This window comes from Podospora bellae-mahoneyi (assembly GCF_035222275.1).
Source record: "Podospora bellae-mahoneyi strain CBS 112042 chromosome 1 map unlocalized CBS112042p_1, whole genome shotgun sequence".
In the NCBI taxonomy this organism is placed as follows: Eukaryota; Fungi; Ascomycota; class Sordariomycetes; order Sordariales; family Podosporaceae; genus Podospora; species Podospora bellae-mahoneyi.
Genome location: NW_026946359.1, coordinates 4,519,256 through 4,546,397, shown reverse-complemented (window position 1 = coordinate 4,546,397; position 27,142 = coordinate 4,519,256). Strand labels below are relative to the sequence as shown.

Here is a 27,142-nt window from a genome sequence, read left to right as displayed (position 1 = left end):
TGGCGGTCTGAGATGCTTGGTATCTTATCTGAATATTACTACACCTGCGCTTAATGGCGATCGTATTTCATCCAAACACTTTTTTCTAGTGTTTGAAAACACCAAGTTTGTCATCCGAACACGTCACAGAAACACTCGGGGGCGCTTGACATTTCATCCCAACAATATTGCCATAGCGTTTGGGAGTGTCAAGTTAAGCGTTTGAAAACGCTTACTTTGTCATCCAAACATGAAGTCAGCAGTGTTCAGAAACGCTCAACATTTCGTCTGAGCAATTTTATAAAGTCATGTTATGTTTGTTATGCTAATATGTATGGCTAACATAGGGGGCAGAAAGGAAATTTCCCTACGAATGGTGTCATGGATGTGGTGTTGCTCGATCAAAAATGCACCTTGTTTTGGTCAAGTCAGGGGCACCCCTTACCCCTCTCCAACTGTTTTGTAAACGGTGCGTTGACATGAGGGAGGGCGAAGAGGACGACCAGGAAGACTGGTCGAGAGAGTGTGATTCTCGAGAGTGTTGACCGGAAGATTCAGCGGCAGGAAAGTCTGCGGGAAGATGCCCAGGAAGGCTTCAAGCTGGAAGAGTTACCGGCAGAGATGGGGGAGAGAAGGGGGTTGATATCCACGGATCGCTCTGCGGGGGCTATATCTCTGGGTGTTACGACCTCGTCTCTTGATAAGCTTGCCGATGTGATCCCCAAACAGCTTGGGGTTAAGGAAAGGGACTTCGATGCAGTCGAGGGGTATAACCTCCACTCCAATCGCCACGGAAACCGCCACTTCTCCGCCGGAACCCAAGAAAAAGGAATGGATGGCCGAGAGAGGTTGCCCCTCACATCTGAAAGGAAGCCCAAAGGGGTTTCTAAGTTGCATTTTGCCGCCCTTCATCGATCGAGATCAGAACACCAAATCGCGAATCTCGAATCTGGGCTCGAGAGACATTCCTTGGTTGCGGATTCCTCAAAAAGTAACAACACGAGAGGTCATTGTCGAAAACCAGCCTGGAGCCCATGCCTCTTGGCTCCTCCTCCTCCGCAACATCGTCAAGGAGGCTATCTACTGCCAGTCTGCGGACTTTAGAGGCCTACCGCAGCCCTCCGCAAAGCAATCGTTGTTTCGTCGGAAGTTTGAAGTCCTCCTCTCAAGTCAACACCCCCCTGAGGTTGTCACAGGTAACAATATCTTGCCTAGTCCTCCTAAAAGACAGCGGCAGTCAAGCCACAACCCCTCCCGTTTCAGCGTCAACCTAAAGGACGAATTATCCCCCCCTCGGCCCCTATATCGTTAGGTAACAAACAAACCCCTGGACCCAATCCCAAGAGCTCCGCCCCTTCATCCTCCTCCAGCCCATGGACCTCTCCCACTACGAGGGGGCTCTCCGGCCTCTACTTCGCCCTTAACCTCGGGGCAGAATCCAAGGTGAATCGCGACCTAGGGTTCAAACCCCCCAGTCCCCCCTCCAGCTCACCAGTAAGGGAGCCCCGTTCTCGTCGACACCGAGCTATCATCCGCGCCCGAGCCGCAGTTTTGTCACCCCGGGCAACCCCCCACGCCCCTTTTACACGATCACCACTCCGCAGATCTTTATCCGTTGTTGCCCCCGAATCTACCGCTACTGAGATACCTACCTCTGAACCGGGTGATCGTGGCTCCGCTACCCCTTTTCGTTCCCCCGGAAACCGTGAAGGCAAGGTAAACAGTACCCCTAAACGGAAGCGGTCAGAGCCCTTGCTGCATTACCAGCAATATGCTGGAGGGAAGGAGTCGGAAGAAGAGATGTTTATTCCGGATGTCGCCAAGCTTGCCGAAACCTACGAGAAAATGAAGCAGTATGAAGGCCAGGCGTTCGGCAGTTTTGGCTCACCGACTCGGAGAAAAGAGCTGCCGGAAGGTGGCGTTGTTAGGAGGGTGAGTGAGCTGGATGCATTGTTTGAGGAGGATGGAGACAGGGTAGTTGAGGTGGATAGTGATCTGGCGTGGAAGATTGAAAGATATGATAAGTAAAAGGCGTTTTGTGCCTTTCTAGAGCCGGAAAGAGGACAGGGAATGCAGGATGGATGGGCTGGGTGTTACGATAAGAAGAACGAGTGGGATAAGGAAAGTTTGGGCGTAGAATTAGTGTATGATATCAGTTCGAAGGCGTTCAGGGTCAGCAAAAAGGGGCGAGTTGTATCGATAGGTGTATTATTAAAGATGGGCGGCGTTAAAAGTTGTCTGGGAAGGGTTTGGGACAGTCACAGTTATTAGAAGTGCGGGTATAGCTGTACAGTATATCGTGTTGGGTGTGTAAAGTTCACTGAAAAATGCATGCTTTGCGTTATAGGGTGTTTGACCTGCGTATTGACTATTGCGATGAGAACCTAAGTACCTCATCTGCTACGATTGGGACAGAGGTCCTTAGAAAGAGTCGAACAAGGGAGTTAACAGGAGAGCCTCTCAAAGAACCATTCATCCGCTTGAGGGTGAGTTTAGAATTGGCTCGAACCGATCAAATCTAACATGATGGCAGTCAAAATGAGACAAAGTCAAATTATTGATCCTCTGGAGGAACCAGACGCTCTGGGACTCTGTCCTGGATTTCAGATGTATCGTAGTAGCAGGACACAACCAGAACAATTCTACCCTACATTATGCTAGCCATGATATTTAAAGAACCCATCCCAACTTTATTTTGACCAATCCAAGCTTTAATCAGAGATATCACTGGTAAGCGCTGCTCTCTTGATTTTGATATCTTGAGCAAGCGGTACTATTTTCATACAACTCTTGTGCAAGCGCTGCTGTGGTAATCAAACTTCGTTTACAAACGGTCCTATCTTGACAGAAAAGCTCAACCGCGAGCGCTACAATTTTCCCATAACAGTCATTTGCATGCGCTGTTACCTTGAGAAAAATTCATTTGTTGACCGCTGCTACTCTTGCAAAAAGACTACATGTAAAGCATTACTGTCTTTGCGGAAAAGTCCTTGCACGAGGGCTGCCAGCTTATTTTGGAAGTTTGGAGGGGTTTTTTTCTCGCTGCGCATTGATTTGACAGTTCAACACCGTCATCACCACACACATTGTACCATACACGCTTTTGGCATCACACCTTCGATTTCTATACCACCTTATCGCCGATAGTAGTTTACCTACGATTATCACCACGTCTCGTTACGCCTCCGCTCACCTGGTACACTTACGGTAATCATTACGGCGATTCGGCGGTGCTCGTCGCAAGGAAAGGAGGCATTGCTGTGGCAAGGTGTAATGGACTCACCTTTGGGTGGTTTAAATTGGAAGTTCGAGACCTTACCATAGCTAAAGAAATACAACTCTCTTTTCCCCCTTCAATTTGGGCTGTTTGATATAACACACCAATTGTGACAAGAACCACCACACTGAGGCACACTATTTTCTTCGAAAAGTCATAACAAGCACTGTTATCTTCTTCAATGATCCTATAAAAGTCCTTCATCCTATCAAGAAAGTCATACACAAGTCCTGTTATCTTGATCAGAAAGGTCTTATAAAGCACTTCTGTGTCGACACCAAGTCTTGTGCAAGTGCATATCACTTCTCAATCCCTCTTGCGGAGAAAGACCCCAATATAACACAATGGTAATGGTAGGTACACAAAAACAAATGAGAGAAACACCAGGCCCTGATATCTCTCCCTATAGCATTGATTAAGATTGTTCTGAGAAATCCGAAATCAGGCATCAAACATGGTCGCGTGAACAGGATGAAATTTGTAACATCTGGGGCATATAGAAGATTGCGGAAGAATGCCGTTTTGAAGAACAGTGTCCAAAAGGATGATGAAGACAGCATGTGTGTTCCACGGGCTGGGGTGATTTTGCTTGCTGTATCTGATGATCGATCCCTCTTTAACACAAGTAGATTCGGCTGCGAGTATTTCCAAAAAGAAGACCTCAGGAAGAGGGGGAAGAGCGAGTGTGATACCTTGATTAATGCACAATGCCAAAGAAAAGGGTTGAATCAAAGTAACAAACAGGCAAGTCTCATGTTAAGATGTGCCTGGATGATTGCAAGGAACAACCATACACCCCACCCCCTAAGAGTGCCAAATGTATTCATCCCATCAAGCCAAGACAACCTGGCACAAGAAAATCCCTCAGGAAAAAAAAACACATGACTGAAACCATCTAGATAGCACCTAGTCTGATATCTATATTGTATTTTCTTGTTTTGAAACATCTCTTTCCAGTCCAGCCTCCTTATCGAAGCATCTCGACACTATCACCACTTCCCCAACCACACAAACCAAGCTCGTCATCATATCCTTCCAACATAAAAATATAGATCTCCAGTACCAGTCAACAAAACAAATACCCAGAAATAATACATCCATCAAGCTATCCATCCACTAACAACCCCCTCCCCAAAAAACTAGATGACAATACAATACGAGACATGTATGAATTTTGCGCCCAAACATTCATCCAACCCTATAACAGATATAAAACACCCCTTTCCAACAAAGCTATACCGTAACGACTGTGTTCTGTATAATAATATGCATAAAACCCACCCCTCCCTTCTCTCACACCAAACAGTTCCAACAAACCTTCCAACAATCGTTAAAAAAAAAAACACCTCCACCGGGTATCATGTTTTTTTCTTCTCTCCAAAACCACAATCAATACCTCGCAGCCCTCAACAAATCCGAAGCAGTCGGACTCGGCCTCCTAAAAACAGGCACCCCCCCTCTGAACTGACTAGTCCACATCGCCGGCGTGGAATCCGCATTCCCATACGTGATCCCCGGCATCGGGCTCGGCCTCCTCCCACCCCTGTCCGCCTGCCTCCTCAGCTTCTCAAACTGCTTCGACTTTTCCCTCTCCCGGTCAATGTGCTTGTGGCGTTGGTTCATGTCATACTCCGCCTCCTCCATACAGAGGTCGTGCTCGTTCAGACTGCGCATCTTGCGCTCAATCTTGTCGCAGAGGTAATCCAGTTGGCGGGCAGTGTCCGTGTCAACCACGGTTGGGATAGCTTGAGGACCGTAGCCGGGACGAGGTTTCGCGCTGCCTCCCCAGACGCAACGAAAGGTGAGCTCGGTTCTGGAATTGCCGTCGATGGTCTGCCAGACGGAGATGCGGTCGCCGTCGTAGAGGGGAGCCCAGTACTTGTAAGGGCCGTCGGCTTTCTTGTTCTCGTTCAGGTGAGAGCGCAGTTTCTCGCCGTTGATCCAGATGCCGTTGGTCGCCTTGGTGCAAATGTAAAACATGAACTCCTCCTCGTCAGGCTCGTAGCGCTTGTTCCAAGGCCGCCAGTTCCTGTTGATGGTCGCATCAAAGTTGTTCTTCCACAGGAGGAGCTTGAATGCGTATTTTGGGACTCTGCTCTCCGATTTGGGCTCGTACGAGCGAGTGTTGTCGACTGAACGGCCCCAGGAGATCATGCACTCGGTTACCAGGACCTGAATGAAGTGAACCACTGAACTGGGTGTTGACTTCAAACACGCAATCACTGGCTTCATTCGCTCCGAGTGCATAGCCATGGTGGTATACGCGTCCTGGGTGTCTGGAATCTCGACATGCTGACTCGCCTGGGATTCGATTGCAGTAGACGGCATCGTGTGGTCTCCGGAATCTTCAAAGGTCTTTCTGATCTTGCCTGGCCGCTCCCGATTGGTAGGTGGGAAGTACTTCATTGCCAGGTCCCAAAGAGGGGTTTTGCCTGGAGCAAAGTCTTCTCCTCTGGCTTTGGCTGCCGTTTTGAAGGCGTCGAACTGTAGCTGTGTCATCTCGGGGTACGTCAGATGCCAGGTGCTTCTGTCATTAGCCAGCCAGTATGTAGCCTTGTGGACTGGAATGTCGATCTGCACCGACTGCTTAGGAATCGATGGGATTTGCGACATCAAATCAAAGTCCTTCCTATCGAGCGTGCGAATGGCGACTTCTTGCTGCTGCTGCTGCTGCTGTTGTTGTTGCTGTTGCTTTTGAACCGTTGTAGGGTCTGATCGAAACCTCTTCAGACCGCGCCCATCGGATACAGGCCCTCGCTGAGCCTCATCTTCGCTGGATGAATTCTGCTTGCGTTTGCTGGAGTTCACCTCACTTCCACGAGAGGCAAGGAGGGAGCCGACGCGTGACTTCATATTAAGATTCTCCAGGATGGATTCGGCGCCCCCCAAGCTCTGTGATGCCACATCAAAGGTCTTGGTGTTGAGGTCCTCCGTGGATCTGCTCTGGCTGAGCGAGAAGGACCCTTCCTCCAGACCGACAGAGGGAATTTGCGAGAACTGCTTCTTCTGCCGCGGTGTGGAGTGTTGGTCAGACTCAAAGCTGTCCTTGATTTCATTGTCGGATCCTAAAATCTCCGTCGATGCGCTTGACGCAAAGCTGTCTTTGGACACCGGCAGGTTCAGACGATGGGCCGCCACCGCGCCTTGACTCCCCATAGCCGACGGATTTACTTCTCCAAAGAGACGTTGAGGTTGAGGCTGTGGCTGGTTACCGGCTCCAAATGTGTAGTTCTCCTTCTCGGACTCGTATCCGCCGGTTGGAACTGGCTCCTGATCAGGGAGATCTTCATCGTCGCTGGCTGGAATCAGATGGTCCTCAAACGGCATCTGCAAGTCTTGATCCTGGATGCTGAGCTGTGAAGCATTGAAGCTGAGCTCCTGGTCGGATACTTCATCGACCTGTGGTGGCGGAGGCGGCTGAATCCAGGGGTGCTGCTGGAGCGCTTCAATCGTTGCTCGGTTCTCTGGTTTACGGTCGAGCATGCCCTGGATGAACTTGATACCCTCTTCTGAGATTTGGGCTTGTTGAAGGGGTGCTATGTTGAGGGGTTTGGTCATGATCTGATGAAGGAGCGCCGAGTGACTAGCTCCGCTTTGAGCCGGAAAGGGGGGTGATTTCGTCATTGTGTAGAAAAGAACGCCTCCCAAGGACCAAATGTCAACCGCGTGATCGTATCTCTGACCAGTTTGTGGGTGGAGACGTCGATTTCGGGGATGCCGTCTGCCTCTGCTATCGTATTCGGCATATTCTGAGTATACTTCAGGGGCGCAATACAGGAGGGTACCACAAAAGGTCCTGAGAAACGTCTGGTCGTGATCAATCATCTTGGAAAGCCCAAAATCCGTGAGCTTGACCACAAATGGATCATGTGAGCTCACTAGAATGTTGTCCGGCTTCACATCACGGTGGGTGATGTTCATCTTGTGAAGATAATCCAAGGCATCCAGCAGCTGGGTTGCCATGGTCCTCGTGGTGTCCTCGGTGAGAGGCCCATACTCCGAGATCATCCTCCCGAGGTCTCCTTTGCCGACATATTCCATAATAATGATCAACAGCCGGTTATCCCAGTCGAGATGCTCGACGTATTCTACAATGTTTGGCTGTTGCGGTGTCAGTAATTGTGCAAAACAGAACTCAAGAAATGGCGGAGGCTGACATGTTTGACTTTTTGCATGATGCGCATTTCGTTCTCAACCTTCTGGTCCAAGACGCCGTTCTTCATGAACTTCCGCTTGTCGAGTTCTTTGGCCGCATAAGGTTCACCGCTGAACCTTGAGGTCACCTTGTAGACGGTAGCGAAGGCGCCTCTGCCCACCTCGCCCACACGGTTGTACTTTTGCGACCCACCCCACGCCTTTGGAAGACCATCAAAGATATCATCGGTATCTTGTTGATCTGAAGGACCTGGCTGTGCCCGACGAACAGCTACCGGGTTGTTGGGCGTTTGCCTTTGCGCAGGAGCTGCTCTGGGTGCCGCGGGCTTGAATATGTCAACCTACATGTCAAGTTACTCACGTGGCCACGGTTGGATTTCCAAAAGGAGGGGGATGAGCTTACACGCCCACCAGGGCCGGGCACGATGGTTGCGTTCACATCTACCGTGAGTGCTGCTCGATTTGAAATGTATGTTCGTAGGTTTTGCTTGTAGGCTTCATTTGAGTAGCCCTGCCGGATTGGTATCCAGACCCTGAACTTGAGGTCTCTTGCCTCTTCATGCATCAGAATCTTAATATTCGAACCGCTCCTTAGTGTCCTCTTCACATCGAGCGGTGGCTCGCCCTTTCGTCGTAAGAGCTGCTCATCAACAACGGTGCCGTTTGTCGACATGTCCTCAATCATCAAAACCCCGTGGTCATTGAGGTAGATGCGGAAGTGGGTGTTGCTCAGCCGTCGCATCGGATCGTCTTCGAAAACAATGTCGCAACGACTTTCGTTTCGTCCAAAGGTGAAGCCATTTACAGCACTCTTAATCTCGGTGGAAAACCTCAGCGCAATGTGATACTCCCCTACACCATGTCCCGGAAAGCCCTGGCCCCCAATTACATCCTCCCCATCCTCTTCCACATCCAAGTTGAGCGCCTCATCCCTCCCAACCGTGTGCTCTGGTGTTCGGAGTCTGATTCTTCTGATTTCTCGGCGTGCAGCATCCGACTGCGGAACAAGAAGACATATTATGTCGGCGATGTCTGTATCTGAGAAGCCCGAGTTCTGCTGTCCCAGCCGTCTCGGATCCACGACGTTTTGCGTCGCTGCGCAGAAAGGGGTCAATCAGATTAGAACTAAGAAACACGCAGGAGAAAAGGGGGCTCGGCAGATCAAAACAAACCTTGAGTCGGCTGCGAATCCTCCCCAAACGAGTCCATCGCAAAGAAAAGGTATGGATATATTTACGGCACTGATGTCCCTGCCACTTGCGCTCTACAGTTGTCTCAAAGGTCGGAGCTCCGCAACGGCGCGGCGTTGGTGGCGGCAGCCTTTGATGAGGAGCAATGAAAAGCAATCGCGGTGGTTATGGCAAAAGTGAGATACGCCCTTTTTTTTATTCCGGCGCATTCGACAGGGAAGCGAAGAAACACGTCGCCCACGGACGGAGAGTGGCAGTTGATTGCCAAAATCCTCACGAGATCGCGTCGGGCGAAAGCGAGCGCGCGCAGGTTGGGAAGCGGGTCACGTCGAGTTGAGGGGGACGAAGGACTCGAGCCAGGCGGGTCCAAACGCGGCGGACTGGTGGTCAGTCGGCACTAGGCGTGCGCAGCAAGCAAAACAACAAAAATTGGCCTGGCGAGTCAACCTTCACGTCAACCTGGAAGCTTCGCATGGAAAAAAGCGACGAGGAGAGCAGGGAGCAACAAATGTGCAGGAAAACGACGGAGGAGCGAACTGAACCTGAGTTCAACCCACAGAAAAAGAAAACATCACAAGCTGGGTCTCACTTCCACCATTCAACAAGTTCAGTTGCACAACACTGACTGGGGGCAGCAACTGCCCTGTGCACGCGTGCCGGCCGACTGGGTTGACAGGGCGTTTTGGACCGCGATAGCGCGTTCGGTTTGGGGACATCGCCTTCCCAGCCTGGCGGGTTTTGGAGGAGTCAATTGGTATACCGAACGCCTCCGGCACCGTCGGCTCCATCCCGATTGCTTTTTCCTCCTCGGACGCTTCCCTCTTCCAATCATTTTGCCCTATGAGACATCTCCGATCGACGGAGTTTGAACGGATTGAGGGGTTGTTCTGTTTGTTGAAACAGATCGATCCGGATGGCTGCGTCAAGCACGTAATTGAGTCGTCGACCCGAGTACGAGAGCAAAACGGCGGTCGGGGCGGCGAACAATTATGAGGTTAAAGTCATCCTGGCAAGAGGATTGAGTCTGGAGGCCTTGCAGTATTGTTGAAGCAAGAGGCGGTGGCTGGTTATTTTCATGGTTCGCCATCAAATCTTATGAAATAGAAGGATTTGCGAAGGCCAAGGGTGTATGAAATGGCATGTCATCTTGGGGATGAAGGTAAAATGCGTGTGTAAATGCTTCTTCTGATAGAACCATTAAGAGAAGACAATGGAGGGGCAGCTGGAGGATGGCTGTGTTTGATACAGACATCATGTCATCTGAAGCCTGGGTTTGAGAGGAGACCAATCTCGATCGAGTCTCGAATACACAACATGTCAGGAACCCCGAGCTTCACTGGAGATAAGACCTTGTCTAACAGTGTTCGGTAAGACAATGTATTGGCATTGATCTGCATCTTATTTTACATATATTTTTGGGAGCTGGGAATTTGTTATGCTCAGGCGGTGCCAACGCTAAAGGAAATCGAAGATACTGAACAACCGTCTTGCTGTGGTGAAGCTTGTCTCCTGTACAAGAATATGACGAAGATTGCTCGCTGCCAAAATGCTGAGTTTGCAACTTTAGAGGGGCGTAGGAGTGTTCAAACCGCTTAAATACCTGTTCGTATAGAAGTCTCAATTACACTTGAAAAGATAGGTAGTGAGCCAATCGCCCAAAAAGTGCCTGGTCAAAGTAGTTAAAGAGGCATCCAACCACACCAGAAGTGATAGGCAATGGCTATCGGGATCACCTGCCGGACTCAAACGCTACCGTACTCGATAGCTTGGTAACACCGGTGGCACAGCGTCACCATGGACGCCGCAAATATCGACAAGGCGAAGCCTCCCGTCCGCCCCTTGCTCCCGCTGGTTAATCCAGGCGCGTCCTACCCGCATGAGAGGCTTTCCTTGAAAAAGTGGGAGTCAGATGGAGGGGCGGGAATGGAGGTGTAACCTGTCAGCTGGACCCTTCAGTATCACAAATTTGTCCAGGTGTCTGAACGAATGATGCCATTGAGCGTTCGGTATACCCCTCGTGATCAAGACTCAAGACTCTAGGAAACGAGGGATGTTGATAGACAAAGTGCGTGTCTTGAGACCAACAGACTACACCATGTAACGGACGTACACAGCTGGTGATGGCTGTGATCAGTTCATAGCTGGTGTTGAAATCTAGCAAGGGGACGATGACGTAAGTTCGATGGAGATTGTTCCGGCTTCGGCAAAAGGTGTCGTTGAAAGGCCAAAGCCCGGTCCTCGGGTGGCTGGGAACTCCTGGAAAATTGACCGTCGTCGTCCCCCAGGGTAGCGCCTGTCTGCCACGATGAAGTGGTGGAGTGTTCGTGGGTGCCAATTATTATAGGCCCAAGACAAGAAGAGGAACCTCATTAATCAGAACCAAAATCAGTGCAACCCTTCTTCACTCAATACACTTTGTGCAACATATAGACAGGTGGTGATCCAAAACGAAAGAATCCAGGCAAATAGAAACAGTGTGCATAGGCAGCCAACGACAATGCCGCCTCGCTGTGTAGATAACGTCTCAGGTCCAGGATTCTGGATAAGATGGATTCCCCACAGGTGCTGGTGCGAATACGCCAGCACCGACAGCCGCTGCTTCGGTGATTTGTCTTACCCAAGCTCGTATTGGCCTCACCTTCCTATTCCCAAGCCTCACTCAATGAGACCTTGGCTACACGAATCCAACATGAAAAGCTTCTCGGCGGCGGCAACCGCAGCACAATCAAGTTGATTACGGATTCATCTTGACCGCCATGCCCGCGTATTCAAACTCATTGATATTCATCAGCGATGCCCAGCAACGCCCAGAAGTGCCCAGTTCTTGGGATCGCATCGGAAAGTGGTGCCGGACAGGGGACGGCAACGTGGGGACCGACCTGCGGTTCTAGCGCTTCCAGCTTGCTGATGCTGGCGGGGCTTGGTACCGTTGGTGAACAAATGCCATGTTGTCCTCCCATGACATTTTGTGGAATTTCCCGAAGAGGTTTCAGGTGGTGAAGGTGAGGGAAATCTGTTGGCTGATGAGCCATCGCAGCGCAGTGACAACGTGCTACGGAGTACACTACCTGAAATCGAGAGCGTCGTCACCCCGACGAGGCGGAGGCTGGAGGTTCGTCGGGCGGGGAAGGATCTGGCGGCTCATCGATTGGCGACAAGAGGTTTTTCACCAGACCCCTTCGTCATCCAAGCAAACTTTTGGCCAATCCAGACCCCCCTGCTCTCTATGCCAAGTAATCGCGGGGTCTTCTTTGCTGGGCAGCGTCAACTGCCAACGACATCTGAGAGCCGGTGATGCAATGCAGGATTGGGGAGCAAGCAGCAAGCGTGTCCGGAGAGAAAAGACAGCAAAAAGCTGGAGAATTGCTGCCGATAGCCAGGCGGGAGAAGACACTAAAAGAATAGCGCCTCTCTGCTGGGTGATGGTGTGCTGCATATCCTGTACTGATGATGTCGTGGTGTGGGCTTTTGCAGGTGCATGACACGGTGGCACTCGCTGCACGTCTCGCTTGTCGGAGCGGGATGATCTGGCTTACCTGGGATCGACCAAGGGACTTTCTTCCTGATGGTCAAGAGAGATCCTGAGACTGCAGAGCCCAGTCCAACGATCCGGGAAAGCCGCACTGATCATTGATCACTGCATGCAGAGCCAGAACCTGAAAATGTCCCTGGAAAGTGACAACAACAGGGAGAGTCTTGATATTGAGGTGTAAGATGGGCAGGTGTATTTTAACTCGGAGCTTTCAGGCGGAAGACGGGAAGTAGCAATTCCAAATACGAGACATATCTGGTGCCTCTCGTATGGTCAGCAGTGCTGACTGAGCTCGTTTTTCTCAGTTGTTTACGAACTGCAGTTTTTTTTTTGGATTTGATTTTGCAAATTATTTTTACTAAAGGTCTTCATTTTGGTTCTCCAGTCGAATTTAGCTTTGAGCTGCCAGCTGTCACTTGTACTTTGACGGAATCGAGGTGCGTTTTTTTGTGCAGTTGCATTGTTTGAATCTCCGTTGCCCGCCCGCCTATACATTCCATGTTGCCCGAAAGTGAAGTTCCTCTAATGTTGGTCGACCTGGAAACAACCACAACATGCCGGCGGTATCTTCAGAGAGCCCAGGCCAGAGAACGGCGCCGTCACCGTCACCGTCTCGTCAGGACTGAAAATAGCACACTGTCAGAGTGAACGAGTCGCCAAGTGGACTGTGGAGGTTCGACAGGGAACACTGGGCATTTGGAGCATCACTGAATCGCCACGCCAAGTGGGCATCCACGGCACTGTCTTGCACCCAAGCCTGTACCGGCAAGACCGCTCCTTTCGACCTGGACATCGAGAGAGATTCAGCGAGCTTAGTGTAGTCTTCCACTTACAAAGATTGATGCAGGAAAGACAACGATTCGCCTAGCGATCGCCGGGGGATCGAACGGCGCTTTCTTGCCAAAAAAAAAAATTACTTGGCTCCAGCACTGCTCCGTACAAAACTTGGGACGGCCCCAGCCAGCGTCATCCAGTCTTCAGACCTCATATCCGTAGCAAAGAGCTTCTTCGTCTTTATTCTGTCCCGAAGCCTCCGTATCCCGAAACGACATTGCCTAATGGAGCCGCAACCGACCGAACACTGAACAGCCCTCAAAAGTCCCAGACCATCGGAAACCCCCCCTTGGCGCGGAGAAGGCAGCACGGCAAGATTAATTCAGGAGAAAGAAGCTTCCTCTGCCTCACCTCCACTTCGTTTCTCGTCTTTTGCATTCATTCCGCTCCGGCTACCTCCCAAACCCGCATCTTCCCTGCGACATCACCTTTTTTCGTTTCCCTTCGTTCGGTGCCGGAGCTTCCGCGGCACAAACATCCGTTCGACATCCATCATGGCCCGCCAGGGACGAGGTATGTGACATAGCAATTTTCCTTACTCCCAGAAACTTGTTGGTGTGGTGGAAGCTGTGTGCCGGGGACCTAGATGGAATTCTAGTTGTTGTCCGCTAGGATTGGCGCATGTCTTGGGGACCCGTGGCACCCCATCGTACCCCCCCTCCGGTCGCTGGCTGGCATGCTTCGCCTCACTGAGGCAGGCAAATCATTGCTCTCAAATGCTTAGCTGGACTGCTGGGACGATGTCGGCCGCCTGGCACTCCCCGTCCCCGGCACAATAATAACAATAATAACAAGAGCAGCCCACTGGGGGAGCTGTGTAATCTCGCCCAATTTTGCAATCTACTGACTGCCACCCGGGGTTTTGTCGTGCTTCTAGTGCGCTCGTTTATAGCCCAGTTCACACCTCGCAGGGATTCCGGGACCCCTACACCCGCACCTGCATCACCACCCAAGAGCATCGAATCCTCCTGCCAGTCGTCCCCGATCCCGTCAAAACCGGATTCTAGGCTCGACACCTCCGTCACCTCACCTTCCTCGTCGCCACCCTTCCAGACCTCGCCGACACTGCAACGCTCGCCGACGCTGCAAGAGTCCTCCGAGAGCGAACTGCCGCCAGACTCGACTGCCGAAACAACACCCATCTCGTCTCCTGAAGACGAACATGCTCCAGTGGTAAAACGGCTGCCACCGTCTCCCCCACCAAGCCCTCGACCTAAAGCGAACCGACGCGAGAGACCTCGCTCCCTCTCGCAAACATACCGTCCGCTCATCATGGAATTGTCTAGTCAGACCCCAGCAGAGTTTCTGCCCATTTTTAGCCTGCTAAACAGTCACTCCAACAAGCTGTATCAGGAGGGCTACTTTCTCAAGCTTGACGACCAAGACATTAGTAAGAACCACCGCAGCGAAAGTCTTCGCTTGGCATATGGTGTTAGCGAACTAACCAGCTGTTGCGATATAGAAGGAAAACCTAACCCCGATCGAACATGGACCGAGTGCTTCGCTCAGCTTGTCGGCACTGTGTTGTCGTTGTGGGACGCCGCCGAGTTGGATGCCGCTGGTGACGACGGGGAGGTGTTGCCCAAGTTCATCAACTTGACCGATGCTTCGATCAAGATGGTAAGTGGACCCTTGCTTCGCTCCGTTGAGTGAGTTGTTGCTAACATGAGGTCACAGATCGAATCGCTTCCAACAAGGTCCGCCGATGAGCAGCCATTACAAAATATCCTCAGCATTAGCACCGCGGGCCGGAATCGCTATTTGCTTCACTTTAACTCGCACCATTCTTTGATCCAGTGGACTTCCGGCATCCGGTTGGCCATGTATGAACATTCGACACTTCAAGAGGCATACACGGGCGCCGTGGTGGCCGGCAAGGGCAAGACCCTCAACAGCATCAACATCATCATGGAACGCGCCAGGGTTCCCGTTCAGGAATACGTCCGTGTAAGGTTCGGTGCCGGTGTTCCCTGGAGACGTTGTTGGTGTGTGATAGAACCACCCAGCGAGAAGGAGTATCAGAAGGCACAAAAGGAGCACAAGAAGCGTTCTGCCTATGACCGATCACATGCACCCATCTTAAAGGGTGAGATCAGGTTCTTCGACACCAAGAAGGAGGCCGAGAAGAAGAAGAAGCACCAAAAGCCAATAGCGACCATCACCGATGCCTATGCAGCCTACGCTATTTACCCACAGGCCAAGGCGCTGATCGATGGCTCGACTCTGCTGAAAATTGAGGGTGATATCCACATCCACTCCGAACCACCATCGTCAACCGAGGGCTTCGTCTTCATCATGCCCGAGTCGCATCCGATGGTCCCTGGTTTTGAGATGTTGCTGCGCTTCCTCTTCCCAACCTGGGACACGTTTGGTCTGTACGGTCGTCCGGGTCGGTTGTGTGCAAGCCCTAGAGACTCGCGCTCCCTCATGTTTGCGATGCCAAAGCACAAGAAATATGGATATCTCGAGTTGCTTGATGTCAGTGGGCTCATCACCACCGACGGAAGCTCTTCTTGGTCGGAGAGGGAGTGGCGCAAGAAGTTGAAAGAGCTGACGGGGACTCGCATGTTGGATATGGAGGCCGCTGGAGATACCGCAAGCCAAAGCAGCAAGCGGCTAAGCCAGGGCGGACAGTCGAAGCCGAGAGTAGGTTTTGCATCGGATGATGGAAGTTCTGGGCGGTCATCAAGGTCCATGTCTGTGACTCGGCCGGGTACGCGAACAGACTCTGCACCTCCAGATGCCAACAGGGAGAGGGCACCATACGCTATGGCCGGTCATGGCAAGCACACGCGCAACATCTCGGATACCCAGCTCGAGAACCACTCACCTTACCCTTATGATGTGGATCATCACGCAGTCGGCCCTTCGGCTATGCGCCCCGCTGACCGAGCCAGGACATTTGCAAGCGATTTGGCGCCCACCCCGGAGAGGGTCAGCTCCGAAGATGAATATCCTAAAGGCATGGCTGGCTACAACCTGAACGAAATGCAGCGGATGATGACCCCCGAGCCGGTCGCTCCCCCTCCAGCATTTGCTCATGGCGCAGAATCTCGGCCTTATCCCAAGCCCCAACCTTCACCTGAGTTGCGTCGGGAACACAACAGGTTATCCGACACTACGCTTTCCCAGCTGGCCAACGCAGGAGGCTTGGGACCTGGAGGATACCCGGATGAGCAGCTGCGCGGTGACTACACGATGAGCCCGCAATCTGGATACAACGGCCCACGAGGTCAACCGGTACAGACACAAACCACCAGCGCCGTTACCATGAAATCAGATGCTAATTACAATGGATCTCGTGAAGTTTTGACAGCTCCTACTACCTACCAAGGCTCTCCTGGGTCCCTTTCACCGCGCCTGGATTCGTTACAAAACCAGTCAGATTCTCCCCTAAAACATTCCGTCCTAGGTCCCGATAGCAACACCACGCGACACATGAACTCTGGTCCATCAACCGGCCCCTCTCCCACTGACTCCGGTATGCGCCCTGCACTGAGTCAACAGCCACATGGAAATCAAACAACACAGTCTTCGGGCCCTCCTAGCGGCCGGCAGACCCCACCACCTTCCAGGGCTGATATGGCGTTCAATTTTCCAGAAAGGTCCCCGATTCATCGTAAACCTCTGCTTGCTAGAACCACCAGCCTACAGCACAAGAACCAGGAACCAGTCTCTCCCATCTCCTTTTTCCCGCCCCCTCCAAACAGGTCAGAAAGTCATTCCGATGATGGCGCTTCTACAGTAAGCCCTGATTACGCTAGCACGCATCGGGGTTCGATAGAACTGCCAGTGAGATCAACGGAACGGCCGCGGATCGGCGTGCTCAAGTCCACGGGTGAGGATGCGCCTGTTTCTGGTGACAAGGCTGGAGAAGGGTACAAAATTCCAGATATCGATTTTGGGCGGACTTTGAACTATGGAGCACTTCCACCTGGGAAGGTGTTGTCGGCACCAGGCTCTTCACACGGAGCTGATTCTGGATCTGGAATGGAATCTCCACGTCATGCAACCACACCCTCTGGTAGAAAATCTCCTGGCCCTGGTCCTGCGTATTGCCATCGGCGTCAAGAATCGAGCGATTCCTTTCGTCGAAGCGTGGCCTGGCAACCGGGTGTCGTACCAGGCCCCAGCACATCCATTAATAGATCAATTTCCCCTGAACAGTTTGTCCAACAACGTGCGACTATGCATCAGCGTAACCCCTCGGGCTACGCTCTCAACGAGTTTCGAGCGGGTACCCCTACATCCCCATACAAGCGGCCAAACAGTAATCCAGCATCCCATTCGCGGTCGAATTCGGCTGACCTACTCTCATCTGGTCGCCCTGTGAGCCAGGCTGGGATGCTTGCTCTGTCCAGCGGCGAAGTCTCGTCGCACTTGTCGGCACGCGAGCAAGAACACGTCGCGAGGATGACGGGCAGCCCTCTCATTGCCATCGCTGGCAAAAAGAACGCTCCCCAGGCCAAGGTTGGCCTGGTCGGTGCAATTGAGGCGCGCGAGCGTGAAAGGGCTCAGATGAGGCAAGGGATCGGTGGCCAAGCTGTTGCGCATGCTATTGATCAACGAAATCGGGAGCAGCATCAGCAGGCGCAGCGAGCTGCCCAGGCTGCTTTCGCTCAGCAACAGGCTCATTTTGCAGCTCAATACCAAGGCTCCCCTCGCCCCCAGTTTCCCCTTCAGTATGGGCCACAGTCATGGCCTCCCCAAGGGATGTCTCAGCATGGCTCACTGAGTGGCGCGCCTCCGGTTAACCAAGCGTTTGCGTCTGGCGGTGGATGGGGACAGCAAGGGCAAATAGGGTTAGGAATGAGCAACTCGCCGCCATTACAGGCTCCGTTTGCAGCGGCTACGGTGCCCGGCGGTCCTCGATCTGGGACGCCGGGAAGAATGACGTTTCAAGGCCAGGCTTTTTAGAAGAGGGTCAAGGTCAAGGATTTGGTGAAGACATTTGAGTCGGATAGCGGCTCGAGTTGAGGCTGCGAGTAGCCACAGGGCGGGGGACGGGTTTGACGGTTGAACGACGTGCATGCAAGCAGATGACATTCTTTCTATTGAGATAACGACAGGATAGATCACGACAGGGCTTCCCAACATTTCATACCTACGAGTTAGCTTGGTTTTTTACACACTCAAAAGTTTCTCCAGAGCAGGCAACAATTTTGGATTTTTGGGCCACACGGCGTTGTTTTTTTTCTTTTCTTGGATTCAAGGGTGGATGTTGTGGTTTCAGAACATGGCCAGTTGATGGGAGCAAAGTGGAAGGCTAGATTGCCAGGAGCATTATGGTTAGCGTTGTCCGGGTTTTCATCCATACATTCAGCTTTATCATTGCTGCTTTGGCGTTTGGTCTTTTTTAGTTGTACTTAGTTGTACGGCTGTGCGGCGTTCATACCGCACGGTCCGATATAATAAGGTTGTTTCAACTGTTCAACTTGTTGCCAGAGTCCGTCGAACCACTGTGACATGTTGAGATCGGTTGTGTAAACGATGGTCCTGTTCATCTAATGTTTAGGTGCTTGATACCACTCTGATTCTTCACCATTGCTATGATACTCGCCTGTCAGCCACATTCAGAGCAGCAGCTGTCCAGTAAGGACGAACACATCTTCAACTCTTGTCTCTTTGGGCGGCCGTTGGATCGCAGTCCCGGGCCGATTCTGTGTGTAAGAGCCCACTTAGTGCGGAGTCCGGCCCCACTTTGCCAGCTACCTTACCAAAAGCTTTTGTGTGGCGACAGCGCAACAAGGGCCCTGCATCTCCAAGACGACTGGATGTCATCGAGCCTCAAACCGTTTGTTCGCTTTGATAAGATAAGCCCAAGGCTCCATTTGACCTTCGACCATCCCTCATCCCTGCCCACCTGTCGTACACTTCCCGGTTTCCAACCTTTTGGATTCAACCCAACCCACCCCTCGATCGAACACGTTCGCACAGCTTGCAATTACATCTCGAATGCTGCTCGCTGCTCGCCAGCGTCACGGCTGATTGAGACAGCGCGCCGCTCTCGCTGGAATGAGAAGACTATCTCCCCGATTACTCAAAGCCCCGACAACACACGCGCGATTGAGGGCGGCTGTCCCGGCGGCCCTGGTCCTGCGATCACCATGGCCCCCTCGTTCGAAGTTTCCGACATTGCTACATGAGACGCTGCCAACGCCGAGTCAGCGGGCGACATTCCGGACTGCGGCTCCGTTTCTGTACTCGACGGACAATAATGACACAATAGCTGGCGAGACTGTTGCGACGACGACCGAATCTACCTCCTCCGCATCTTCCTCCGAAGAACCACCACCTCCGCTGCCGCTGGATGATGACGGCAGACTGGACCCGTCGGTTTTCCCGAAACTGCCGTTTTGTTTCGACACGGGGATTGGGCTCTTCGCCAAAAGAACACCAAGGCCGTTCCCCCCGCCGTTCTTGTCGCCTCCCTCGGGGTCGTTTAGTGATCCCCTTAGCACGCATGATCGAAGTCGGGATAGGAGGAAGGTGTATGTGAATGGGCATTTGATTCAGGGGTATACCAATGGGGACGATGCTGTTTTTGCGAGCAAGTACTTTATTTGCGCGAATGATGGGGTGGGCGCTTGGAGTATGAGGCCGAGGGGGCATGCTGGGTTAGATTTTTATTATTTTCTCTTTCTTTCTCACCCACTTGCTTTCTTCTTGGAGTCCAATCTGACAGACAAACATATTCAGTCTTTGGGCCCGGTTAATCTTGCATTTCTGGGCGACGAATATATTCCAAGACGCGGCAAGTCATAGCCAAAGAGACTACCACCCCGATCCTGTATCCTACCTCCAGCACGCGTACGAGCAAACGGTCGAGGCGACTTCGGAACCGAACGATTGGCAGGGAACGACCACGGCGGCTGGCGCACTGCTTCACTTTCGGAAAAATTCCGAAACGGGCGACCCTGAACCACTGGTGTATGTCACCAACATAGGAGACTCGCAAGTGATGGTTGTGCGCCCGTCAACGAGGGAAATGGTGTTTAAATCTAAGGAGCAGTGGCACTGGTTTGATTGCCCTAGGCAGCTTGGTACGAACAGTCCGGACACGCCGGTGAATTGTGCCGTGGTGGACGAGGTACCGATACGGGAAGGGGATGTGGTGCTTGCAATGTCGGACGGGGTGATTGATAATCTGTGGGCGCATGAGATTGTGGAAAAGGTTAGCGAGAGCGTGGAACGGTGGGAGAGGGGGGAGGGGAGGGAGGAAGGGATTGTGGAGGGGGAGGATGGGAAGGATATGATGGGGTTTGTGGCGGAGGAGCTGAAGGAGGCAGCGAAGGTGATTGCTCTTGATCCTTTTGCGGAGAGTCCGTTTATGGAGCATGCCATCGAGGAGGGTTTGGCTAGTGGGGGTGGTAAGTTCTTTGGGCGTTGAGTTGATGTAGATATTGTTGCTGACGGTTGTGTGTAGGAAAGCTTGATGATATCAGTGTTGTTGCGGCGATGTGCAGGAAGAACAAGGGGTGATTTTAAGAAGATGGACAAAATTCGAAGGAAACAACATTTTAATCCTGGGCTGAGGGCTTGGATACTCGATATCAAGGGGGCCTTGTCATTGAACAGGCCGGGATGGTGTAACGAAGATGGGATCGATCGTGTGGAGCATTGATTGGTTTGTTTAATGGGAAATGGCACGACTTGAACGGGCAAAGAAACCAAGTATTGGGGTTTTCACGAGATGGGATTTGAGATCTTGCTTTTCCATGATCTGCTTTGAAGGGAGATATCTATACGGCTTGATACTCGGGTTCTTTTTTTCACATGCATGGGTTAGGGTAGGATTCGATATGGTGCTAGGTCAGCAAGCAAGGCGGGTGTTGAGGGTTTGGTGTTTGGCGTTTTCTCGAGTTACAGTATCTGAAGTATCCTATAGAATAGCAGGCACTGAAGTATCTAAATCCGCCAAACATTATGATATTCTCAATTACTTCCTCAAAGTGTTGATGTCCATCTTAGAGCCAAAGTGGAGCCATGTTGGGAGCTTGGGCCACCAGCCGTCAAGGTATCAAAGTGGGGCTCTTGCCTTGTGGAATTTTTTAGGGAGCCAAGCAAAAGTTCATGAAGCTTCTCAATCTCATAAACCTTTCTTTTCATCAACCTCATCAACGCCTGACACAATATCCAGCGAACTTTTTTCTGCTGTTCCGTCAATCACACTTAGTTCACCAACCTTTCACCACAAACCACCACTTAGCAAATCCGGATTCGGACGGGCAAACAATTTCACCACCATGGGCAAACGCACCAAGCAATACAAGAAGCTGATGCGGTCCTTCCAGATGCTCGGCTTCCGCGAGCCCTACCAACTCCTCATGACGTCCGACATTGTGCTCGACACGATGAAACTGGACCTGATGACCTTGTTCGAAAAGGCGCTGTCGACCAAGAGCCTCAAGCCGATGATCACGCAGTGCTGCATCCGGGCCATGTACGCGCGGAACAAGGAGCCGGGGGTGGCGGCGGCTATTGAGCGGGCAAAGACTTTTGAGAGGAGGAGGTGCGGGCATCTGATGGACGAGGACCCGCTGACGGAGAGGGAGTGTGTGATGGCGGTGGTGGACCCGAAGAGGAGGAACGAGAACAAGTTTCGGTATGTGGTTGCGACGCAGGACGAGATGCTGAGGGAGAAGCTGAGGGCTGTGGTGCCGACGCCGTTGATGTATGTCAAGAGGAGTGTGTTGATTTTGGAGCCGATGGCGGAGGCGAGTTTGAAGGTTAGGGAGCGGGACGAGAAGGCCAAGTATGTGACCCTGGAGTTCTTTTGCGTGGTGATGGAAATGCTGACTGGGTGTAGGTTTATGAGCGGTATTACGAGAGGGACGCATAAGAGGAAGAGAGAGGATGATGAGGATCAGTCTGGGAGTGATGAGGAGGATGACGAGGTAAAGGGCAAGAGTTCGACACAGGGTGAGGACGACAAGCCGAAGAAGAAGAAGAAGAACTACGGCAAGAAGGGACCGAACCCATTAGCGGTCAAAAAGGCAAAGAAGGTCACGGATGGGCAGAAGGTGCAAAGGCCTGGGAAAGAAGAGACAGAAGCGCCAGCTGCGGAGGTAGCGGGCGAGCACAAGGCCAAGAGGAAAAGAAGGAAAAAGGCTATGACTGGTGAGGGCGCTAGTGATAAGGAGATCTCGGCTGCGGTTGATGCTGCGATCGCGGGTGGGGATATGCAGGACTGAGAGGACGATGCCAGGCTGTATAGGCCTGCAATAGGCCCGTGGCTGACATAGACTTCTGGCATCACATGGGCGAAAGATGTATTGACTTTGATGTATTAACTACGGTTTTGCTGGCATAGATGCTAGCAGAATAACAGTTGTATTTGGCGTCTGGAGCACGTGCTAGTTTGCATGTAAATGGCATATGGCTCAGGGTGACATGTCAACCGGAGTTGAATGGGTGACTGCGGAAGCGGAAGCACCGGATGTACACCGGCCTGTCTACGCAAGAGGATGATGCACGGACAGTGTTGGTCAACAGGATGGCGCAGTTCGTCGAAGTCGGCTGTTGAGCCGTTGGGATCTGGCAGGTCTGGAATGCAGCCAGATTCAGTACACGTATAACCCCCCCCGCCCCCGGTCCCGTCAAGTGCTCGTACTTGTTCGTGAGATATATCAATCTGTTACATTTTCATCTTAACAAGCTTTTGGATGCCGCCTATGGCAGGAAACGGGGAATTGATACGCTGCATGCGCGCTGCAGCCGAGTGCAAACCCGCTAAATGGGCCGTGGGGTGGATGGACATCTGACCGCAGTGAAGGCGTCGTCACCGGCGAAGTTCTAGCGTCGTTCGACGCTGTTCGCTCAGTGGTGGGACAGAGCCAACCCCACCAAAATTCTGCGCCTGTCTTATCGGAAATGCCAAGTGAGACCCAAGCTGCAACCGTCTTGCTGTGTGTCGTCTTGGGCTCGCATTTGTCTGTTCAACAAATTTTCGAAAAGCTCATGAGATTTCCTCTTGTTGACTTCTTTCCAACCTTCCAGTTCGATCTGTAACTGGAGATCCCTCTTCTGGGCCTCATTCACGGTTGGCGTACCCAAAGGGAAGAGAAACGAAACAGCCCCCCAGACAAGTTGCTGACGTGACGCGACCCCGTTCCGTCATCAAGAAAAAAAAAGACCAGAGGGCCCCCTGTCAGCCCCTGTGTTTGATGAACGGGCACTAATTCAGGGTGCGCGCAACTTTAACTTGACCTCCCATCTTGAGTTGCCTCGACTCGTCCGTCCGCTCCCGCAGCTCCCGATTGAAACAAAGACGACTTTGTTCTACCGAGAACACACAACACCCCTGATCAACCCTCTCACGTGTCCAAAAGTACACAAGTTTTGGCAGTTGTACGCGTTTGCGACTCCTCTTCCGAATATCCCCGTCGATCACGATTTGATTCTGTACCCGTTTAACCCGCCCCCCTGAACCAGCCATGCCGGGAGTTGACGGGCCCTCGGCTGGTAACGACCAGAACGGCCCGTCCCCAACGACGACCATGAAAGATGCGCCGCCAGCTTCGAAACCAGCTGTCGAGCTCGACGACTTTGGATTGCCGATAAGAAAGTATGTCCCGCCACCGGTTGAAATGAGCGAGGGAAGCGATGGCGGGGATGTCGCAACAAGTGCGAATGGATCCAAGAGTCCACAGATGGGCGCGACAACCGTGCAAGATGACGGTCTGTGGCGCATAGAGAATGGAGGGAAGGCAGGTCAGGCTGTTGCGGGGTCCACAAAAGCAAAGTCGGACGGCATTAGGAATGGGGAAGAATCAGGCAGCGACGATGAGTTCAAGGATGCTGTTTCCCAGCGGGGGGGCGTGGATGAAAAGAAAAAGGAACCCGGTGCATCGTCGGTCACATTCTCAAAGGAGTTGGAGCAGAGCAGCAAAGCGACCCCAACAGGAGCACCAGCACAAACCTCCACCGGACTCGATTCCGAGCCTGCCGCTATCAAGGGTGGAGAAGTAGATTCAGAGAGGACGAAGAACGAAACAGTGGATCAGGCTGTCCAGGAGACCAAGAATCCACAAGGTCACCAGAGGAACAAGTCGAGCGTCGCTAACATGCCCGCTGAAGCCTCAGAGTACTCGCATCAGCAGCTCACTGCCAAGCAGCCTGAAAAGGTACAAGGTGACGACGATGGGTGGCAAACCATGCCTGCCTATGCTCCGTATGATATCTACGACGATGATAACAGGCTCATCGCTAAGGAATACCACGAAGAGGATGACGACCAAAAATACGGCTATGGCAATTTGGGTGGAGCTGGCAAAGGGTATACCAAAGTCTTGGTGGACGACGATGCCGAATCTGCGACTAGCATGGACGAGAACACACAGTACCTATTTCAAGGCCGCGACGCCGCTGGAACCAGTATCACGGAGGATGAGGAAAACCAGCGCGACGCTGTCAGCCAGTTGCAAGCCACCAAGGATTTGCTGACAGAGGGTCAGAGAATCGCATATGTAGGCCTTACCAGACTGGAGCTCTCAGCCATGGTCAAGGTAGTGGAGGAGTCTATCGGAGTCTCGTCCAAGAGCAAAAAGCATGTCGCCACGGCTGCAGAGAGCATGCAAATGTGGAGCCAGAAGATAATGATTCGACTGTATTCGCACATGGATATCAGTTCGGATGAGCAGGTCATGATTGAACAGTTGAGCGCCCATGGGGTCATTCCAGCAGACTTGACGCCTGTTTTGATGGCGAACGCTCGTGTGAAGAACCCAATGGCGGAGGAGAAGGAGAAATGGACGTCGACCAGCTCGAGGCCTTCCCGTGCTGCTTCGCTCGTCACCACCAACTCGGACGACACTGCAGAACCTCCACCGCCGTACTCGAGTAACAACGAATCGGAGCTCGCTGAGCCTGTCCAGGTGCCCTCTCAGATGTCGACGGCGCAAAAGATTGATATAGACATCAGGTGGACGGTTCTGTGTGATCTGTTCCTTGTGCTGATTGCGGACTCCATCTACGATTCGAGGGCCAGGGTGCTGCTGGAAAGGGTGGCGAAGGACTTGGAAATCAGCTGGCTCGATATTTGCAGATTCGAGAAGAAGGTGACGGATGCGCTGGAAATGCAACAGAGCGCTGAGAAGGAGAACTGGGATGAAACAGAGCACATGGAAAATCGTCGGCAGCGCGCTTTGACAAAGCGCTATGCCATGATGGGCCTTGCTACGGTTGGCGGCGGCTTGATTATTGGGTTATCTGCGGGATTGGCGGCTCCTATAATCGGTGCCGGTCTAGCAGCGGGGTTTTCGGCGATTGGTGTCGGTGGGACAACCGCGTTTCTTAGTGGCGTCGGAGGTGCTGCTATCATCACGTCGACTGCAGCGGCGTCGGGAAGCATTGTTGGTGTCAGAGCTGCTAACCGGAGAACCGGAGCTGTCAAGACTTTCGAGTACAGACCGCTGAACAACAACAAGAGAGTGAACCTCATCGTCACTGTCTCCGGATGGATGACGGGCAAGGTCGACGACGTCCGGTTGCCGTTTAGTACTGTCGACCCAGTCATGGGTGATATATACTCGGTGTTGTGGGAGCCGGAAATGTTGACCAGTATGGGTGACACCATCAACATTCTGGCAACAGAGGTATGTTTAGCAAAAGTAGGAGAGGGGGAAAATCTCTGCTGACACAGGTGATGTAGGCTCTCACACAAGGTCTTCAGCAGGTCCTTGCCAGCACCTTCCTGGCAGTCCTGATGTCTGGTCTCCAGATCCCTGTCATTCTCACCAAGCTCTCCTATCTGATCGACAACCCATGGACCGTGTCTCTCGACCGTGCCAACATGGCCGGTCTCATTCTGGCAGATTCGCTCATTGACCGCAACTTGGGTACTCGTCCCGTGACACTGGTCGGGTACTCTCTCGGCAGCCGCGTCATCTTCTCTTGCTTGAAGGAGCTCGCCAAAAAGGGCGCCTTCGGCCTGGTGCAAAATGTCTACCTGTTTGGAAGCCCCATCGTCGTCAACGCCGACGAGTACCTGCGGGCTCGCTCGGTGGTGTCAGGGCGCTTCGTCAGCGGATACAACAGAAATGACTGGATTCTTGGGTACCTGTTCCGCCTGACCAACGGCGGCATCAGGCGCGTCGCAGGGCTGGCGCCGATTGAGGGCATCCCTGGGCTTGAAAACATGGATGTGTCTGAATGGGTTGTCGGACATATGGATTACCGTACCGCTATGCCACGTTTGCTTCGTGAGTGCGGGTGGTTGGTGGAGAGCGACGAGTTCACCGAAATCGAAGACCCAGACCCGGATAACCACCAGGAACGGCAGCGCGAGCTCATCAATGAGATCGAGGAGGCAAGAAAAGAGCTGGAGAGGGAGGGGAAGTCGAATGAGAAGAAGAGTCGGTTTAGCTTGTTTGGAAGGAAGCAGAAGCTGCAGAAGCAGGAGTGGGAGGTGTATGAGGATTCTTCCAAGACGAGTGGTGCCAAGTCTAGCGGTAAGACGGAGGACAAGGAGGGGAATAACCATGGAGTGTTGTTTGACGTGGACGCTATTCGTGCCGAGCTGGCCAAGGAGGCGGCCAGCAGCAAGCAGAATGGTCAGAGCGTGGATGAGGAGGTGCTGCAGGTGAAGGAGATTAAGAGTACGCTGCCGCCTATGAAGCTGGATTCGTCACGGACTAGGGGGGGCAGTCTGAGGGAGAGCAAGAGTTATGATGCTGTTCCGTCTGGGTTTGGGTCTCCGAGCAGGAATGGGGGATCGGATGAGTACCGCTCGGCGGCATCACCACCGGCGTATCAGGGGTACTCTAGCACCTCTGTGGGCGGCAGCAAGCAAGACAGTGGCTATTACCCGGCGTATGGTAGCGGTGGTGGATTTGGGGACGATGATGATGGGATACAAATGACGTTTGATACTGGGATTGATGATCGCAAGTCTTCCTCGACGACGGCGGCAATAACAACAACAACAACAACAACAACAACAACAACAACAACAACAACAACAACAACAACAACATCAACGTCAAAGAGTAGGGGAATGGACTACAGCGGCATCAATAATAACAATAGTCATGAGCCACCCCGCCCGGAACTGAGAGGCTCGCAAACCCTCCCGAATATCGCGTTGGCGGATCCCTGGGCGGACTACGATGACGATGATTTTGGGAAGGAGAAGGAGATTGAGATGACTTTTGCGTAGTTGGATGTTTGTTGGGT

The 27,142-nt window shown here is 52.4% G+C and overlaps 7 protein-coding genes across 7 annotated transcripts; 5 read left to right on the top strand and 2 right to left on the bottom strand.

The window, feature by feature from the left end:
* Window positions 1–386: 386 nt before the first annotated feature.
* On the top strand, window positions 387–2,007 carry QC761_113450 (uncharacterized protein; the record flags this gene model as incomplete). Its single annotated transcript, XM_062874620.1, has 5 exons — window positions 387–448; window positions 504–861; window positions 900–951; window positions 972–1,148; window positions 1,211–2,007. The coding sequence occupies 5 exons, from the start codon at window positions 387–389 to the stop codon at window positions 2,005–2,007; spliced, it is 1,446 nt and encodes a 481-aa protein (XP_062737806.1).
* A 2,121-nt stretch (window positions 2,008–4,128) lies between these two features.
* RAD53 (Protein kinase protein rad53) lies at window positions 4,129–10,389 on the bottom strand. Its single transcript, XM_062874621.1, has 4 exons — window positions 8,584–10,389; window positions 7,815–8,506; window positions 7,414–7,752; window positions 4,129–7,357 (listed from the first exon to the last, which is right to left on the bottom strand). Exons 1-4 carry the CDS (start codon window positions 8,618–8,620, stop codon window positions 4,646–4,648), a joined length of 3,780 nt encoding a protein of 1,259 aa, XP_062737805.1. The 5' UTR covers window positions 8,621–10,389; the 3' UTR covers window positions 4,129–4,645.
* Window positions 10,390–10,484: 95 nt separating this feature from the next.
* QC761_113470 (uncharacterized protein) lies at window positions 10,485–18,475 on the top strand. The gene is given in 6 exon segments (XM_062874623.1): window positions 10,485–11,548; window positions 11,562–12,570; window positions 12,981–13,480; window positions 13,845–14,357; window positions 14,430–14,587; window positions 14,645–18,475. The coding sequence occupies 4 exon segments, from the start codon at window positions 13,462–13,464 to the stop codon at window positions 17,882–17,884; spliced, it is 3,930 nt and encodes a 1,309-aa protein (XP_062737803.1). The 5' UTR covers window positions 10,485–11,548; window positions 11,562–12,570; window positions 12,981–13,461; the 3' UTR covers window positions 17,885–18,475.
* On the bottom strand, window positions 11,376–12,050 carry QC761_113465 (uncharacterized protein; the record flags this gene model as incomplete). Its single annotated transcript, XM_062874622.1, is given in 3 exon segments — window positions 11,376–11,546; window positions 11,560–11,614; window positions 11,670–12,050. The coding sequence occupies 3 exon segments, from the start codon at window positions 11,744–11,746 to the stop codon at window positions 11,376–11,378; spliced, it is 303 nt and encodes a 100-aa protein (XP_062737804.1). The 5' UTR covers window positions 11,747–12,050.
* A 192-nt stretch (window positions 18,476–18,667) lies between the features above and the next one.
* On the top strand, window positions 18,668–20,449 carry QC761_113480 (uncharacterized protein; the record flags this gene model as incomplete). The annotated part of the gene is made up of 3 exons (XM_062874624.1): window positions 18,668–19,584; window positions 19,667–20,337; window positions 20,394–20,449. Exons 1-3 carry the CDS (start codon window positions 18,983–18,985, stop codon window positions 20,447–20,449), a joined length of 1,329 nt encoding a protein of 442 aa, XP_062737802.1. The 5' UTR covers window positions 18,668–18,982.
* Window positions 20,450–20,610: 161 nt separating this feature from the next.
* QC761_113490 (uncharacterized protein) lies at window positions 20,611–22,324 on the top strand (the record flags this gene model as incomplete). The annotated part of the gene is made up of 2 exons (XM_062874625.1): window positions 20,611–21,722; window positions 21,777–22,324. 2 exons carry the CDS (start codon window positions 20,611–20,613, stop codon window positions 22,159–22,161), a joined length of 1,497 nt encoding a protein of 498 aa, XP_062737801.1. The 3' UTR covers window positions 22,162–22,324.
* A 1,079-nt stretch (window positions 22,325–23,403) lies between these two features.
* Window positions 23,404–27,125, top strand: QC761_113500 (uncharacterized protein; the record flags this gene model as incomplete). The annotated part of the gene is made up of 3 exons (XM_062874626.1): window positions 23,404–25,563; window positions 25,620–26,918; window positions 26,955–27,125. The coding sequence occupies 3 exons, from the start codon at window positions 23,404–23,406 to the stop codon at window positions 27,123–27,125; spliced, it is 3,630 nt and encodes a 1,209-aa protein (XP_062737800.1).
* Window positions 27,126–27,142: the final 17 nt, after the last annotated feature.